We start from the raw sequence: 18,227 nt of genomic DNA on the forward strand, positions 1-18,227 counted from the left end.
TTTTTGTAATGGGCTTTCATTTGCTTTTTTGTCTTTATTATTTGATTTCAATATGTACCAAAGGGAATATTCAGTGTTATTGCTATGAATAAGACAGACCCAAGTTCAAATCCCAGTTTTGAGCCTTACTGGGAGATTTGATCCAGCTACCTACATTCCATGGGCCTCAGTTTCCTCAAACACAGAAAGGAGACAATCCTCACATTATGAAATTGTTGTAATGAGGATTATAACATCAATTCTTGAAAAAAGACTAGTGTAAAATATAGACCCTGTAGATTTTAATTGGAAATTGAATAACATGTTCTGGAAACAAACAATACATTTGACAAGAGTAACAGGTATATCTTAACAAAGGAAATATTGGGGAAACGGTTTTTTGAATGTGGACATTTTTCAGTTATAAATAGGAAGACTTTTTGATTCATACTGTAAAGTGTTTAGTGCATAAACATATATCATTTACAAAGAACAATTTGAAATCTCAATAGATTCACTCACTAAGAATCATCAAGGTAAAAGAAATTGTGGAGGATTAATAATACCACATCAAAATGAAACGTTTATTTGCTACATGAGTTATATAGTCAGACATCATTTCAGAATACTAAGAGATTATTTATCTAACCCAGGATGAAAGTATATCATATGAGACTTCATAAATCAATAGTGATTGTACTTTCCACTCCATCCATCTATTCATCCATCCCTCCATCTGTATATATGTATTTATGTGTTTATATGTCATATCAGAATCGTAAACATCTATAAATAAATATTTGTAACAAATATTGTATGTATGAAATCTCAAAATACAATTTAGGAGACCTTAAACTCTAATCACCTATATATACCTAATCTCAATTATTCTTTGAAATCTGGGAAAACTGTATCTATTATTACACAATTAAGCCTCTATCATTTGAGTTAGAATCACTAATGACAAAGTACAATCTAAAGTATGACCTCAAAGTTGAAGTGAGCAGATCGCATACAGTTGTGGCTTCCAAAAAATTGTTGTGTAGAAGTGTGTGACTAACAGTACTGTTGACTTTATACCAGGAATTTTTTGTCTAGAAATAATGCCTAAGTTTGTTGCAACTATTTTGTTCAACCTACTATACAATAATAAACCTCAGTATCTTCTGGAAAATGAAACTTTTCCTCATTTAAGAATACAAACAACAAAATTAGCTGTTATCAGACTTTGGTTTATTGTAAAATTTAGCAAAGACTTTTTTTTTTAATCCCTGACCCCTTGCCCTGAAAACAAAAGCAAAAACTTAATTATTGCTTATTCTTTTTCCCCCTACTTTATTTGTGCCACTGTAAAAGAAGGGAGAAAAATCATTGTAATAAATAAAAATAGAGATGCAAGAGAGAAAGATAAGTCAGTCCAGATGAGAAATATTAGGAGCAACAGAATTATCATCAGGCAGTTTCAAAATAAGCTTCTTTTAAAAAGGTTGTCATATAAAAAAAAATCACACCAAAAATATAGCAGCAGAGAAGGATAAATACGAGTTAATTGCACACCAATCCCATGCAAAAAACTGGGTCATTAGCCAAAGCAGTAGTATTCAGAATCCAGTTTGGGGTGTTTGTGCAGGGCTTGTGGGTCCTCTATTATGGAGTTGTCACTGAATTGGTCCAAGTCTGATGGGGTCTGATGGCCAGGAACATCATCTGCCAAAGTGTCCAGAAAGCTCCCCACGGAGATGCCATCCAGCCCATCGCTGCCATCATGGAGGCTATTGTAGCTGCCACGTAAGGAGGTGCTCTGACTCTCCAATAAACTGCACAGGCTCCCACTCAGACTGCTGCCTCGGCTGGTAATGGTGGCTTTCTCTTCAATCATCCACTTGATGGACTCAATGCTCTCATTGATAACAAGCAACTGGCGCATGAGCCTGACATCTGTTGCTCTGAGGTTAACCTGCAGGGAAGGCAGAGAGAGCAAAGACATGCCAGTTATTCAACATTTTTGAGAGACTCAAAATTCATTTGGGTTCTGTTTTCTGCAGGACATAACTTTATGTGCACAGAATCAAATATAAATTCACTCAATCTCAGGATCTTTTGAAAACTGCTGGCCAATGCCAAAAGTCATAATTAAAGAACTCACTCCCTGCCCGATGTATCAGGCTCCAAAGGGGACAGTGAAACTAAAACTCCCACTGCATCCCTGACCCTAACTCCGCTGCCTGGAAGAATCATGTTGAAGGTCAGTTTCTCTGGTAGCAAGTGTATTCTCTCTCTGGCCAGATTAATAGTTTATCCATGTTAACTTGAGTATATGTATGTAGATACTATGAGGTGGGGCAAAGAGAAATGTGTAGTAATTAAGGAATTATCATCATCACCATCATTGTAGCAGCTCCTAGTTTCTGAGTGATGATGTATTGGAAATCATTATGCAAATTCCAAGCTTCATTACACTGTAGCATCCTTAGACCAAGGGTATTATTTCTATACCCATTACACAGGTGAAGAAATGGAAATCCACAGAAGAGTATGGAAGAGGTCTGCACTCTCTATGACTACATGGAAATATATCTAGTTCTAAATAATGTTTTATTTTTAAGAACTACATTGCTTTAAAAAATTCCTTGAATCCAAAGGATGCTATCACACTACTCTGTTCTACTTTACAAGATGAAGCATTCAGATGTCTTCTTTTATTTATTTTTAATATTTTATTTATTTATTTGACAGAGAGAGAGGTCATAAGTAGGCAGAGAGGCAGGCAGAGAGAGAGGGAGAAACAGGCTTCTCACTGAGCAGAGAGCCTGATGCGGGGCTCAATCCCAGGACCCTAAGATCATGACCTGAGCCGAAGGCAGAGGCCTAAACCACTGAGCCACCCAGGCGCCCCTCAGATGTCTTCTTTAGATCTGATTATTTGCCTCAGATATGTCAGGGAAGGCCCAATCAAATCTGGTATATAAACTCTGAGAAAGTTCCAGAACTCCCTCAGATGCCTTCTAGGTGTGTAGTCCTTCTGACAGTTTTAAATAACGTCAAAGAAATCTGTCCTCACAGCACAAAGCAGAATTTCTTTGTAGATCCTACCGTTAAATGGGAAAGTTTGCTAACATCAAGAGTGTGGTGCTTCTGTGGAAGGTGGAGCGAGGTAGGCTGCAAGAACTCTCATGATTGCCCATGCCCTTGTTGTGAGTGAAGAGATGTGGCTGCTATAAAGATTCTAGCGCCTGGACTATATATATAGATATATCGTCAGGGATATATTTGGCCACCAGAGGTCCCATTCATTATAGTTTAAAATAGTTTTCCTTTTTTTTTTTTTTTTTTTTTTTGCCTTTTCAGTTGGGGTCTTTAACCTAAGAGGCTGGGCCTTGCTACTTATTTCTTTAAGATCCAAGGCTAATTCAGATGTGTGGGTTTCTAGGATTATTAAAGACATTCAGTCATGAGTGACTCAGGCCTTAAGGGAGAATGGAGCCTATTGTCTTCAAACATATGCATTCATATTATAAAAATATTTCCTGGTTAGGAGTTAATCCATAACCAAAGGTGATCTTTGGGTTGAGTGAATGTGATGAACAAACATTAGGAGAAGATGAACTTCCACTAATGACTTCAGAGATGTAAGATTACAGGTCATGTATGAATACACATTAAAAAAGCATAAGGTATGATTTTAAAAACTCTCAATTTTGCTAGGCTATTATATAAAGGGACTTGAATGACTTCCTTGTCTTCTCTGAAAAAAGCACCATAAACAAACTGTATACAAGGTAACTGTGAAAATCAATGGTCTTTGACGTGTCTGTGGACAGAAAAATGTTAACTTACTACGTTTTGAGATGTTTTTCTGTTACACAGTGTCTCGGTGACACTGTTCTATCAGTGGCCTTGCAGTGATGTTGTATTGAGAAAGGAGGCTTTCTGGCAGTCTTTATGTTCAAATTCACCCGCACACCCCATAAGTCATCAACATACGGTTCAGGTTACATGTAATATAACAAATATTTATACATCAACAACTCGTCTAGGTCCACTGAGGAGCCTAGAAAATCAATAGGAGCCAAAGTCTTACAAAATTATGCTGTTAGGCATCTGCAGCTGATAAAACGCACTGTGCCCATGTCAGCATGGTGCAATATGAATGGGACCATTTCCCGTCAGCTCCCCCAAATGAACCACAGCTGCGTTTGTCCACAGCCCCGCCCTGCCCAATGGAAATATTCTGGTCCATGCCCAGATGTGGGTGTGTTCCCTGTTAGTCTCCTCACTTGAAATACCTCCTCTCTTCCTCTTCCTTCTCCTCCTCTTCCTCCTTAGGAATCCTCCCCATTCCTAAGGTCCTCTTCTTTCATTAAGCACTACTTGTTGATTCCAGCCTCTTCTGCTGGTCCATGCAAAAACTGTCTTACAATTGTTACATATCTTAAGGCCTGACCCAAGCATCATTTTTTTTTTTTTAACAGGCATAAATTTAGATCTGTGAGAGTTCAGCTTTTAAGGCAGTTATAATGCACATTCCCAAGGACTGTGTCACTCTGGGGTTAAAACATACTCAGGACAAATTTTTTCCAGGAATTTTGCCTGAGTTACACAGTGGCTGCATCAAACACAATTTTTTCAATCTTATTGAGCAATGCAAATCAGAGGAACAAACTATGAAGTAACAAAAGCTGCCTTTGACCATGAAATGATTTATTTAGAAAAAATCTTTTTCTTCTGAAGGCAAACATTCACAGGCCATTGAACCACTGCTGGGGGGGAAAATGACGAAAGTGAGTCAGTTAGAACACGTTGATCTGGCTGATAATGATTACAGACTTAACTTCTAACTCTGTCCTCCTGCGGCTAGAGTAAACATCAGCTGGCTGTGGGAGCGCCGGGCCAGCCAGTTCACACGGTTGCCTGTCCATTACCTGGCTGGGCCTCACACCACTCTCTCCTGGAACTAAGGTGTGGATATGCTGTTGCCAATGAACCTTGAAAGTCTGAGCAATCCACCACAGAAGGAAATCACAATGTTGCTTCTGTCTCTGGTAGCTGCCCCACCTTTCCTCACTGTTATTCATGTCATTGTTTATGAAGTGGTTCCGTCTATTAAGGAAACAGTCACCTACCCCTTCAGCGGGAAACTGGTTCCTTCACTTAAAGTCTTGTAAGGTCTGTTTCATGGTCCAAGTTTAAGGTCCCCTTCTTGGAGAACCCCTTCCTGATCGATATGGTATCCAGTCTCCATGTCTAGCTTAATACTACATTTCTGGGGTTTTGTTTGTTTTCTTCACAGTATTTATGGCTAGTCGAAATTCTGCTTATTGTTCGTGCATTTTTTTGTGTTCCTCATGAGCATGTAAGCACCACAGAATGCAGGGCATTTGGTCTATTCTGTTCACTGCTCTGCGCACAAGACCTGCAGGAGTCCTTGGCACATAGTAGGTGTTCGATTCGTAGTTCTTCAAGGGCTGAATGATTGTTTCAAATTGCACCATCTGTCAAGAATACCCCTCCCTTCGGTTTTGCTGTGGGTCAGTGATATCTGGCTTGAGTGGAAGGAGAGAGGCGGCTCTGGAAAGAGCATTTCAGCACTGAAGCATTCCCAGCATGCAACTCCATTCTGATTCAAACACCCTATTGCTAGCTTAAATGTACAGATTATTGAGATAGTATCTCTGAAAGGAAATGGACTTCAAGGTGTGAATCATACTCCAAACATTATTTTGTTTGTTCTGAGGTGATACCTGGTGTTGGTCTTGGCAGAGACAGGGATCTGTAAACACTGGATGAAAAGAGGTAAGCAAAGGGAACAAATAGGACATTGACAAAAAATCAAAGAGAAAGGAAAGAGCAGGGAAGGGAAGAAAAAAGAGAGGAAAAGAAAAGAGAAAAAAGGAGGAAAGAAGGAAAGAAGGAAGGAAAGAAAAGAAAGAAAAAAGAAAGAAAGAGCAAGCAAGAGAGGAAGGAAGGAAGGAAGGAAGAAAATGTATGCACTGTTGATCCAAGGAGATGTGAATGTTCTTTCCTCTTTTCCTTCACCACTCCCCCACTATGGCCTTTGCAGTATTGTGATGTGTTTCATCTTAATACTTAACTGAGGTCTCTCATGCTTTAAGATTAGTAACAGGTTTCCAGACTAGGTGAATGCTGAAATTTCCTATCATTTTTAGACAAGTAGTGAACTGGGTCTATGGCAGAAATTAAAACAAGGGATCCTGGGGGCGCCTGGGTGGCTCAGTGGATTAAGCCGCTGCCTTTGGCTCAGGTCATAATCTCAGGGTCCTGGGATCGAGCCACGCATTGGGCTCTCTGCTCAGCGGGGAGCCTGCTTCCCCCTCTCTCTCTGCCTGCCTCTCTGCCTACTTGTGATCTCTCTCTGTCAAATAGATAAATAAAATCTTAAAAACAAACAAAAAAAAAACAAACAAGGGATCCTGAAAGAAAAATATTCTTAATAATAAATTTTCCCAGATCTGTGTTTTCTTCCTGGCTATCATTTTAATGTTGAAAGAACACAAAAGTTATAAATCAGCGTAATGGAATCCAAGAAGGAGAAAAGGTGGTCAAATTTTCAATTAATCAGGGAGTTGCTGAACAAGTCAACTTCTTTTGTGGTGCTGTCCCAGGAACATGGTACAGGGTTCTAATCTGCCACTGTCACGGTCTGCCTGTGACGTCTGGGCAAAATGGCTTGGCACATGGGATCTCAGCCTCTGTATCCAAGAAGACAAATGACGAGGTTTTGTTCTCAGCTCCATTGAGCCAAAGGTCTCCACAGGCCTCCGTGGAGGCTCATTTCTGCCAGTATTGAAGAGTTAATATGACTGAGGAACCACCTACTCTTCTGTCTGCTTTTCATATCGAGGATTTATTTAAGATGTTACTTGATATAAAGAATCTGCAGATCAGATTGGCTCAGGATTTCCCCCCATTTTGACATAGTCTCCGGTTCTTTTGTCGTTCAATCAAACCATTTGATTACTAAATTGTCTCTGCTTTGAGGAAACCATGTGGACTATGGAGGAGACAGAACAATCAATTTTGCTACTCAATAGGTCCAGCAAAATCTTTAGCTAGTAAAAACTCATGTCCAAAGCCAGTACTTTGAGCTCTTTGTGGATTTTAATCTCCTTATCAGAAATTGTGTGGTAATGGTAATATTTAATTTTGGCTCTTGCTATTTGAGTTAAAAAAATCTTATTTGTGTTCTGCTCCAGGATAAACATACGTACCATCTTTCACATGCCTACTTATTAACGGAAACCTGTACGTGAGCTGTGGAATGTATCTTCCAAATAGGAGCAGTGTTCACTCTATCTTGGCATATAGGAAGCTTGGATAGCACCATGTACTCCTGTCTTTCATAAACTCCTCCATCATTTTTATCCTTTATAGAGAATCAACTAGTCAGGTACAAGCAGGCCATCTCCTAGTTATTATGTACTTCTAATATAAAATCCACAATATCCATGACCTAAATCCCAAATGTCCAGCAAGCTGTAATATGAATTAGAAGGGAGAAAGACTACTTTATAAATCCATAATCATGTACATGAGGAAAGGAAAACAGATTAGATTTGCCTTTTATTTATTTTTTAAAGATTTTACTTATTTGTCAGAGAGAGAGGGAGAGAGAACATGAGCAGAGGGAGAAGCAGGCTTCTTGCTGAGTAAGGAGCCCAATGCTGTACTTGATCCCACCATGCTGGGATCATGACCTAAGCCACGCTTAACAGACTGAGCCACCCAGGCGCCCCTAGATTTGCCTTTTAACATGAGACTCTAATCTTAGTTCCTAATTCAGAGCACCAAATTCTTCAGATTTGTAATTGATGGAAGGCCTTTCCTAACCATATTTATCTCTAAATTTACGAATAAATTAACATCTTTTTATATCTTATTAAAAGGCTGCTATAATTGTGCTTGGAATATTATTTTTCTAGCTGTTTATCCCAGTTTCTTTGTGTGTTCCCTCTGCATGACCGAATCGAGTCCAAATCTCTCTCTCCAAATTCACCACATTCTCAAACTAATGATCACAGAAGGTTTTCTGCCTACCTATCCTTAAAATTGCCAGCAGTTTCATTAAGAACTGTATTTATAAACCATTTGTCTAACTTTATTCTCAGAGGATCTCTAAGGATATTATTGTCTCTTTGCAGCCCAAGAAGACATTGTACAACATGTCCACCCACTGCTCTTGGTTTCAAATGCTTCCAGACAGCAGCCTGTGGCCCTTGACAAGGGCTGTTCTGCCAGAGCTTGTCTCTGTTTTCTCAGGCAGCTCAAATTTTACAACAAAATTTCTTTCTAACTGGGCAACAGAGGATTCCATTTTTCTATCAGTCAGCTCTGTCTCCCTCCATTTGTGTTGTTTATATGTGGAATTGAACAATAACTAAAACAGTTCTCTTTTCCCAAAACCTTATAGATAGAAGAATAATTTCCCCCAAGACCAAGCTCCATACATAAAAACACTGTCATCAGCACAGCTAGCTGATGTTTTGATACATTAGAAAGCTGCATCTGGTTTTTTGAAAGGGGCACAGGTGACTCCCCTGAATCTTAGACATAAATTCCTGCCATCAGGCCTGCTGCTGAGTTCTGCGCAGTTTCTGCTGATCAATCCTCTGATCGCCAAAATACCACCCGGGAGCTTTTCAGTCCCATCCCATCAGGTGCTAGTCCAATCAGTACTCAGAGGCTGTGATGTCAATTTCTCGTCCACACTCTAATATGGTGAAAGCTGTTTCCCTGAGTGCTCCAGATATGTATATGCAAAGTGGGACTGGCTCACGAAAGAGACTATAAATGACCTGAGCAGAAATTCATTTGGGAAGACTGAAAAAAACATGGACTTCAGACGTTTGTAGCAGAGCAGCTCACAGGAATAGAACAAAGATTGGACAAGAAGTATTTCCACTGGATTACAGTGAATGTTCTCTCTGCATGTGCGTTTTTCCAATTTAGAACTTAAGGTGGGATTTTTATATGGGAGATGAAGATTTGATGTGTTCCTCCATGATTGCAGTGGCTGGACTTACGCTGGGAAGGAAGGAGGATGCAGGGCGGCGTGCTGCTAAATGTTTAACAACCGGTTCCCTGGGAAAACGACACACGCATCCACACACATACATGCAGGAGGAATCGTGCTGATAGAATAGATGGATAGCACACACTTTACAAATCACACTAAAACATATGTTATCTTTTATTATACATTTTATATGACTCATTGATTCTCAAAGAATGCCCTTTACTCATTTTTGCTGATTTTTTTAACATTTATTTATTTATTTGAGAGAGAAAGAGAGAGAGAAAGCACACCTGCACCGGGGGAAGGGACAGAAGGAGAGAGAGAGAAAGCTCAGGGGCTTGATCCCACCACCCTGAGATCATGACCTGAGCCAAAATCCAGAGTCAGACTCTTAACCGACTGAGCCAGCCAGGCGCCCCATGACACACTTCTAAATTTAATCTGCAATATCAAAATTTTCTCATCACTGTCTTAAGACAGCCAACCAGATAAAAGTCAAGTTCTGATTTATGGTGTTTCCTAGTTTCTGTGCTGTCAATACTCCTACCGTGGCTAATCTCAAGCTGTCAATGTGATGCCATCAAACCTGAGTTTGAGGAGAGATGCTCAATTGCACACCATTATGTAATATCGTCAGCCTAGGGGTACAGTACATATTTTAAATAACCTCAAGAAAATTAGTAAAATACAGTAAAATAGTTAAAAGAAAAATAAAATAAAATAAAATAAAAAGAAAAATAAAAGAAAAATAGTAAAATACAGTAAAATAGTTAAAAAGTGATGAGTTTTGAGCATTTATAACCTTTATTTTTTCATATAACTTCTTAATTTGTAGGTTATTATGCATAATTTAAGGTTTTTTGAGATATGATTGACATACAACATGTGTTCTCTTTAGGTATACAACATGATGATTGATATATACATATTGTGAAATAACTACCACAAAAAGTTCAGTTATCATTCATCACGTTGCATAGTTAAAAGTTTTTTTTTTCTTGTGATGAGAACTTTTTTTTTATATTTAATTAATTAATTTTTTTCAGCGTAACAGTATTCATTGTTTTTGCACAACACCCAATGCTCCATGCAATACATGCCCTCCCTATTACCCACCACCTGGTTCCCCCAACCTCCCACCCCCGCCCCTTCAAAACCCTCAGGTTGTTTTTCAGAGTGCATAGTCCCTTATGGTTCACCTCCCCTTCCAATTTCCCTCAACTTCCTTCTCCTCTCCATCTCCCAATGTCCTCCATGTCATTTGTTATGCTCCACAAAAAAGTGAAACCATATGCTACTTGACTCTCTCTGCTTGACTTATTTCACTCAGCATAATCACTTCTAGTCCCATCCATGTTGCTACAAAAGTTGGGTATTCATCCTTTCTTGTATTTTTATCCCCTGGGGTACAGGTCTGTGAATCACCAGGTTTACACAATTCACAACACTCACGATAGCACATACCCTCCCCAATGTCCATAACCCCCTCCCCCTCTCCCAACCCCACCTCCCCCCAGCAACCCCCAGTTTGTTTTGTGAGATTAAGAGTCATTTATGGTTTGTCTCCCTCCCAATCCCATCTTGTTTCATTTATTCTTCTCCTATCCCCCTAACTCCCCAAGTTGCATCTCCACGTCCTCATATCAGGGAGATCATATGATAGTTGTCTTTCTCTGGTTGACTTATTTCACTAAGCATGATACCCTCTAGTTCCATCCACGTCATCGCAAATGGCAAGATTTCATTTCTTTTGATGGCTGCATAGTATTCCATTGTGTATATATACCACCTCTTCTTTATTCATTCATCTGTTGATGGACATCTAGTTTTTTTCCATAGTTTGGCTATTGTAGACATTGCTGCTATAAACATTTGGGTACACATGCCCCTTCGGATCTACTACGTTTGTATCGTTAGGGTAAATACCCAGGAGTGCAATTGCTGGGTCATAGGGTAGTTCTATTTTCAACATTTTGAGGAACTTCCATGCTGTTTTCCAGAGTGGTTGCACCAGCTTGCATTCCCACCAACAGTGTAGGAGGGTTCCCCTTTCTCCGCATCCTCGCCAACATCTGTCATTTCCTGAGTTGTTAATTTTAGCCATTCTGACTGGTGTTAGGTTTTATCTCATTGTGGTTTTGATTTGTATTTCCCTGATGCTGAGTGATGTGGAGCACTTTTTCATGTGTCTGTTGGCCATCTGGATGTCTTCATTGCAGAAATGTCTGTTCATGTCCTCTGCCCATTTCTTGATTGGATTGTTTGTTCTTTGGGTGTTGAGTTTGCTAAGTTCCTTATAGATTTTGGATACTAGCCCTTTATCTGATATGTCGTTTGCAAATATCTTCTCCCATTCTGTCAGTTGTCTTTTGGTTTTGTTAACTGTTTCCTTTGCTGTGCAAAAGCTTTTGATCTTGATGAAGTCCCAATAGTTCATTTTTGCCCTTGCTTCCCTTGCCTTTGCCAATGTTCCTAGGAAGATGTTGCTGCGGCTGAGGTCGAAGAGGTTGCTGCCCATGTTCTCCTCAAGGATTTGGATGGATTCCTTTCTCACATTGAGGTCCTTCATCCATTTTGAGTCTATTTTCATGTGTGGTGTAAGGAAGTGGTCCAATTTCATTTTTCTGCATGTGGCTGTCCAATTTTCCCAGCACCATTTATTGAAGAGGCTGTCTTTTTTCCATTGGACATTCTTTCCTGCTTTGTCGAAGATTAGTTGACCATAGAGTTGAGGGTCTATTTCTGGGCTCTCTATTCTGTTCCATGGATCTATGTGTCTGTTTTTGTGCCAGTACCATGCTGTCTTGATGATGACAGCTTTGTAATAGAGCTTGAAGTCCGGAATTGTGATGCCGCCAACTTTGGCTTTCTTTTTCAATATTCCTTTGGCTATTCGAGGTCTTTTCTGATTCCATATAAATTTTAGGATTATTTGTTCCATTTCTTTGAAAAAAATGGATGGTATTTTGATAGGGATTGCATTGAATGTGTAGATTGCTTTAGGTAGCATAGACATTTTCACAATATTTATTCTTCCAATCCAGGAGCATGGAACATTTTTCCATTTCTTTGTGTCTTCCTCAATTTCTTTCATGAGTACTTTATAGTTTTCTGCATATAGATTCTTAGCCTCTTTGGTTAGGTTTATTCCTAGGTATCTTATAGTTTTGGGTGCAATTGTAAATGGGATTGACTCCTTAATTTCTCTTTCTTCTGTGTGATGAGAACTTTTTAAAAAGATTTTATTGCTAAATAATCTTTATACCTGACATGGGGCTCGAACTCACAAACCCGAGATCAAGAGTCATCTACCTTACTGACTGGGCCAGCCAGGTGCCCTGTGATGAGAACTTTTAAGATCTATTCTCTTAAGGACTTTCAAATATACAATACAGTATTGTTAATTGTTAGCTTCAGCCACCATGCTGTGCATGACATCCCCAGAACGTATTTATCTTGTAAATGGAAGTTTGTATCTTTTGGCTACTTTCACCCATTGCACCTATCCCCCACCTCCTCCCCCTCTGGCAACCACAAAACTGTTCTCTGTATCTGGGATTTCCAGTTTTTTTAGATTCCACATACCAATGAGATCATATGGTATTTGTCTTTCTCTATTTCACTTAGTGTAATGCCCTCAAGGATCATCCATGTTGTCCCAAATGGCAGAATTTTCCTCTTTTTGTGGCTTAACAATATTCCATTGTGTATATATACATCACATCTTCCCTACCCATTCATCCAGGGATGGACAGTTAGATTGTTTCCTTTCCTCGACTCTTGTAAATAATGCTGCAGTGAACATAAAAAGTGCAGATATCTTTTAGACTTAGTGATTTTGTCTCCTTCAGATATATACCCAGAAGTGACATTGCTGGATTGTATGGCAGTTTAATTTTTAATTTTAATTTTTAAGGAAACTTCATATTGTTTTCCATTGTGGCTGCACCAGTTTGCATTCCCACCAAGAGTGCACAAGGTTCCCTTTTCTTTACGTCCTTGCCAGCACTCATTTATTTTCTTTTTGATAATAGCCATCCTACAAGGTGTGAGGTAATATTTCATTATGGTTTTCATTTGCATTTCTCTGATGATTACTGATATCGAGTATGTTTTCATATACCTATTCATATACCTGTTGATATGAAAAGGCTACTCCTTTATCCATTTTTTTTAAATCAGATTTTTTTTTGCCACTGACTTGAAGGTACAGAAAGAGTAAGGGCTTTACCTAACCTGCTGCATTTTTTGATAAGTAGATTAGAGAGTTTAATTTCTTCCCAAGGGCTTTTATTTTTCTATACAGGATTAAAAAATCAGTGTATTTTATCCTTTCCACTAAATATAACTTGAGGGAAATTTAACTATTTATACCAAAATTATAAAAAAGTGTTTCCCATGGAAAGATTGCAAATTGAACGTAGATTATTATTATTATTTTTTAAAGATCTATTTATTTGAGAGACCAAGAGAGAGTATGGCATGGAGGAGTAGAAGGAGGAGGAGAGAGAAACTCAAGCAAACTCCATATGGAGTGCAGACTTTCATGCAGGGCTTGATCTCAGGACCCTGAGATCATGACCTGAGCCAAAACCAAGACTCAGAGGCTTAACCAACTGTGCCAGATAGGCACCCAGAATATAGATTATTATTTAAGTATTATTGAGACATGAAATATACTTGGAAAGAGGATTGTGATGTATCTAAAACTCACTTAAGCATTTGCATTTTTATATTATAATTTTTAATGGATATATTTCTAACATATGCTGCATAATTTTCTATCTTGATAAAGAGAACCACATAGAACCAAGCTGAATCAAGTAGTAAACAGCCACTATGACAAACAGCATTTTTAATGCAAAGTTATTCAGCAACGTGATTAAGGGATTTGGGGAAGTAGGGCTGTAAACTTTTTTTTTTTTTTTAACTTAGTTTCAAACATCCACTCTCACCCAGATATTTAATCTTCTCTGTCAGGGTTTCTTGGTGCTGGTATTCAATCTGTTCCTCACAGTCTGTATGCCTCATTTCTTCCTCAGGCTCCCTACTCTCTTTCCAATCTGTCTGCAGCACTGTAGTAGAGAGCACTGTAGAGAACGGAGTTGTGAGGAAAACTGATCCCACCTTGGGAAGGAGCATCAGTAGGTAAGTAACTTTCAGTGAGGAAGCCACCCCTGTGGCAGAAGAAAGAGCATGGGCCTTGCTCCAGAGTGCAGTGCTTCTCCGCCTTCACATGCATACCGGTCACCTCGGAGTCTCGTTAAAATCCAGGTTCTGTCCACTTGTCCCAGGATGCTGCACTTCAAGCATGTCTCCAGAAGATGCCTGGGGAACCTGGAAGCCTTCCAGGAGCCCCCTCCAGGTGTCTACATCCCTGTGTAGTTCCCTGACTTTGAGTGTTCACTGGGCCTATTAACAGTGTAGTTCCCTGACTTTGAGCGTGCACTGGGCCTATTAACTTGAACGGAATAGAACAAGCATGATGGGATGTCTCTTCTGAAAAAAGATTACAAAAAGGTCCGGTTTCCGTCTTGGGTATACACTCCCGCTGGCTCTGAGGAGAACCACCTGTCGTGCTGTGAACTGTCCTATTGTGAGATCTCCATGATAAGGAACTGGTATCACTGGACAAAAGCTAGCAAGGCTGAGGCCTGCCAACTGCTTACTAGCTCTATGAGTGAGGCTGGAAGCAGATCGTTCCTGAATTGAGCCATGAGATGACCGCACCCCGCTGCCAACAAGCTGGTTGCAGACTTGTGAGGAGAGCCTGAGCCAGAGACACTCAGTTAATCTGCACCCAGGATTCTGACTCACTGAAGCTGTGTTGTAAAATGTCTGTTGTTTACGTTGTTAAGTTTCAGGGTATTTGTTATTCAGCATGAACAACTAATACACCAGTGCTGGTATATGGACACTTGGAGGAGAAAGGGCCGACAGATCTAATTGTGGATGATTTTGGGTGATGGATGCTGGACCACCGTCTCCACGGAATGCTACTCTACGGGCTCACTGTTTTATAGTTTGGGGGAAAAAAAAGTAAAAAAGCAGAGTAATTAAATATTTAGTGATAGAGACAGAAAGCGCTCAAGGAAGTTAAAGTCTTCAAGAGAGGGCCATCTACATCCCCCACAGGACAACATTTTTTTCCCCTTACTTAGAAAGAGAAACAACATTTCACACCTCTGGTATCTGACACATGATGCTTTCAGTGGAGGTCACATATAAACATATTCCCTATAACTTGAGGGTCATAAAAAGGAGGGTATACAATGATAAAATAATCAACTAAACTTAGGTAATAGCTTTCAGATATAATTTTAAGAGTTTAGAGTACAGTAAGAGATTAATGCAGCTGACATCACTGAATTTTCAATACTGAGGATTCTATCAAATTGTAATCTTGCTTTTCATAATTCTCCATTTAAATTGAAGAATTCCCTTTAATTTGGCCGCCCCGGGGAGAGCAGGGAGGAAATTAGGGTAAGGATTAAAATCGCTTTTATTCAGAGTCTCCTATGAGCCAGTTAACCCATTTTCTTTAGAAAGAATCTTCTGGGGGCACATGGATATCTCAATTGGTTAAATGTCTGCCTTCAGCTCAGGTCATGATTTCAGGGTCCTGGGACGGAGTCTGCATCAGGCTCCCTACTCAGCAGAGACTCTGCTTCTCCCTCTCCTTCTGCCCTTCTCCCCAGTAGATGCTCAATCTCTTTCTTTCTCTCTCTCTCTCTCTCAAATAAATAAAGATCTTAAAAAATGATTTAAAAAAGAGTCCTCTGTAGAAAGGTCCTTTTGTGTAGGAAACATAAGTGAGGCACTGGCATTTTGATGCAATCATTCATTTTTACCTAATGTTGATAATTTGGTAATGTTGGAAATATTTCACTTCGTGATGCTGAAGATCATTTTGTTTTGTATATGAGGCCCAAACACTGACTATTTTCATCTGGGAAAGTTTGGGTGGGGCTTTCAAGATGACACTAGTTAGAGCAGTGATCTCACATCCTGAAGAGTGGCCAGTGAGAAATACCTGCTACATTTCAACACTTGCTGATAATACATGGACTGTCTTGTCCAGTGATTTATTTTGTCTCATTTATTTTGTTTCATTAGTTTTAAGAATTAGACACATCTGCCATTTATTGAATGCTTTGTATGTGCCATGGCCTTACACATTAACTTGTCTAATAAATTTAATGGCATTGTTACAACAAATGTGTGATGAGGCTGATTATTCTCATTATGGTTCCAGTCTGACCTGTAAAGTGCTTGGAAATTACCACTCCTATCTTCACAATAAGAAAAAAAGCTGAACAAACTGAAAACCAACAACTCTTCTTAGATTCCTCAGACAACTGAGGTCATGGGGCAAACTGCTGCCACTGGGAGAGATTAACAGGTAGATGCAGAGACTTATGGCTTACTAAGATCCTAAGTCCGGAATCAGAGGGCCCCAGGTGGAGCTGATACCAGCTGATAACAGTTTAAACTCTAACTGATGAATTGCTGGAGGTTCAGCGTAGAGTAGATTGAGAGTTCAAAACTCCAAGAGGTCCAGTTTCAGGGAGACCCCTACATGTTTATGAGTATCAGCTTTAGGAACCCCACCAGGTTCTCACTGTCCCCTAGGCTTGGCAGGGAGAAGGGACAAGATACCATTCTGAAATATGCCCATAGCCCTCTGTTCTTCTTCTTTTTTTTTTTTTTTTTTTTTTTTTATTATTAATTTTGACAGAGAGAGATCACAAGTAGGCAGAGAGGCAGGCAGAGAGAGTGAGAGGGAAGCAGGCTCCCTTCAGTGCAGAGAGCCCGACGTGGGACTCGATCCCAGGACCCTGAGATCATGACCTGAGCCGAAGGCAGCGGCTTAAACCACTGAGCCACCCAGGCGCCCCCTCTGTTCTTCTTAACAAGGCCTGTCCTCAAGGCAAACTATTTTACCAGAGACTAATGTATTAGGATTTTTGCAGAGCCTAAGCTTGTGGGGGAAGGGAAACACCCAACTCAAGCTCATTAATTGAGACCTAATCATGGACCACAGAAGGCTTCTCCTTCCCCACAACTTATCACCATGTCAACAGGGCTCCTGGGTACTAACAGAGGATTTCAGCTAAAAGTATCACAGAATTCAGACTCTCCTTCGGGAGTCTCTAGGAAAACCCAAAGATAACAGAATGGACACAAACAAAGAACTAGGGGAAATTTTAGTCTCTGACACCTACTGCTACAGCAAACAATAAACAGTCTAACTCCTAGTCAGATAAATGTAACATCTTGCACTCAAAAGCTACCTATTCTGGTTCCTTTACATCATAGTCACGTTTCAACAAAGAATTGCAAGGCATGCTACAAGCAAAAACAAAGTCTGAAGAGAAAAAAAGAGTATCAGAACCAGACTCAGATATGATACAGGTTTTGGAATTATTAGACTGGGAATTTAAAATAACTACGATTAATATGGTAAGGGGTCTACAGAAAAAAACTGGACATCATGCAAGAACAGGCAGGTACTGTAAGCAGAGAAATGAAAAGAATCAATTTTTGAAGAAAGAATCAAAGGGAAATACTTTAAATCAAAAACACTGCAATGTAAGTCAAGAAACTCTTTGATGAATTTATCAGTACACTGTACATAGCCAAAGAGTCAGTAAACTTGAAGATATATAAACAGTTTGAATGGGTCTTCAAAGATATGCTGAATCATAGCCAAAACATTATTTAATTATCTGTGGGGATATACCTTGTGTGACCTGCAATTTACTACTACTTTGGCTCAGACTCATGAAGTTATTAGCTGACTTGTAGATTTGTATCTGGAAGACATGAAAATAACTTCTCTCCAGTTGAAAAAAAAATTCAAAGGTTATGGTTTTATTGTCCTACTGGACATTAAACAATTTGTCTCTAACCCCACAAAATGATTTCATATATCTTTTCTGAGAAAATAGATGAAACATTCCCATAATTCTTCTGAACCAGTTGATATCATCTTGCTGGTTCTTTCATTAAATGAGCTAACTAAATCTCCAATATGTGCTCCCTCTATGTTTATATGAGAACCATGTTTAAAATTCCTTGAAAATTATATTTTGATAGATTTGGAGGCTGAGTGGCTTACCTGTTAGAACTAGTTAAATGAAGTTGCCTAATTGACTCCAGACTCTCTTTTCTTCTGATTTTGTACTTTCTATTCTGGTTTGTTTGCTTTGTT

General features: G+C 39.4%; 1 protein-coding gene across 1 annotated transcript in view; it reads right to left on the reverse strand.

Moving 5' to 3' along the window:
- Positions 1–264: 264 nt before the first annotated feature.
- LURAP1L (leucine rich adaptor protein 1 like) overlaps positions 265–18,227 on the reverse strand; it is a 57,016-nt gene continuing 39,053 nt past the window's right edge. Inside the window, exon 2 of the mRNA XM_046023393.1 lies at positions 265–1,936. Coding sequence (XP_045879349.1) covers positions 1,562–1,936 — 375 coding nt within the window. The 3' untranslated portion in view covers positions 265–1,561. The remainder of the gene's footprint in view (positions 1,937–18,227) is intronic.

This window comes from Meles meles, chromosome 11 (genome assembly GCF_922984935.1).
Source record: "Meles meles chromosome 11, mMelMel3.1 paternal haplotype, whole genome shotgun sequence".
Taxonomy (NCBI): domain Eukaryota; kingdom Metazoa; phylum Chordata; class Mammalia; order Carnivora; family Mustelidae; genus Meles; species Meles meles.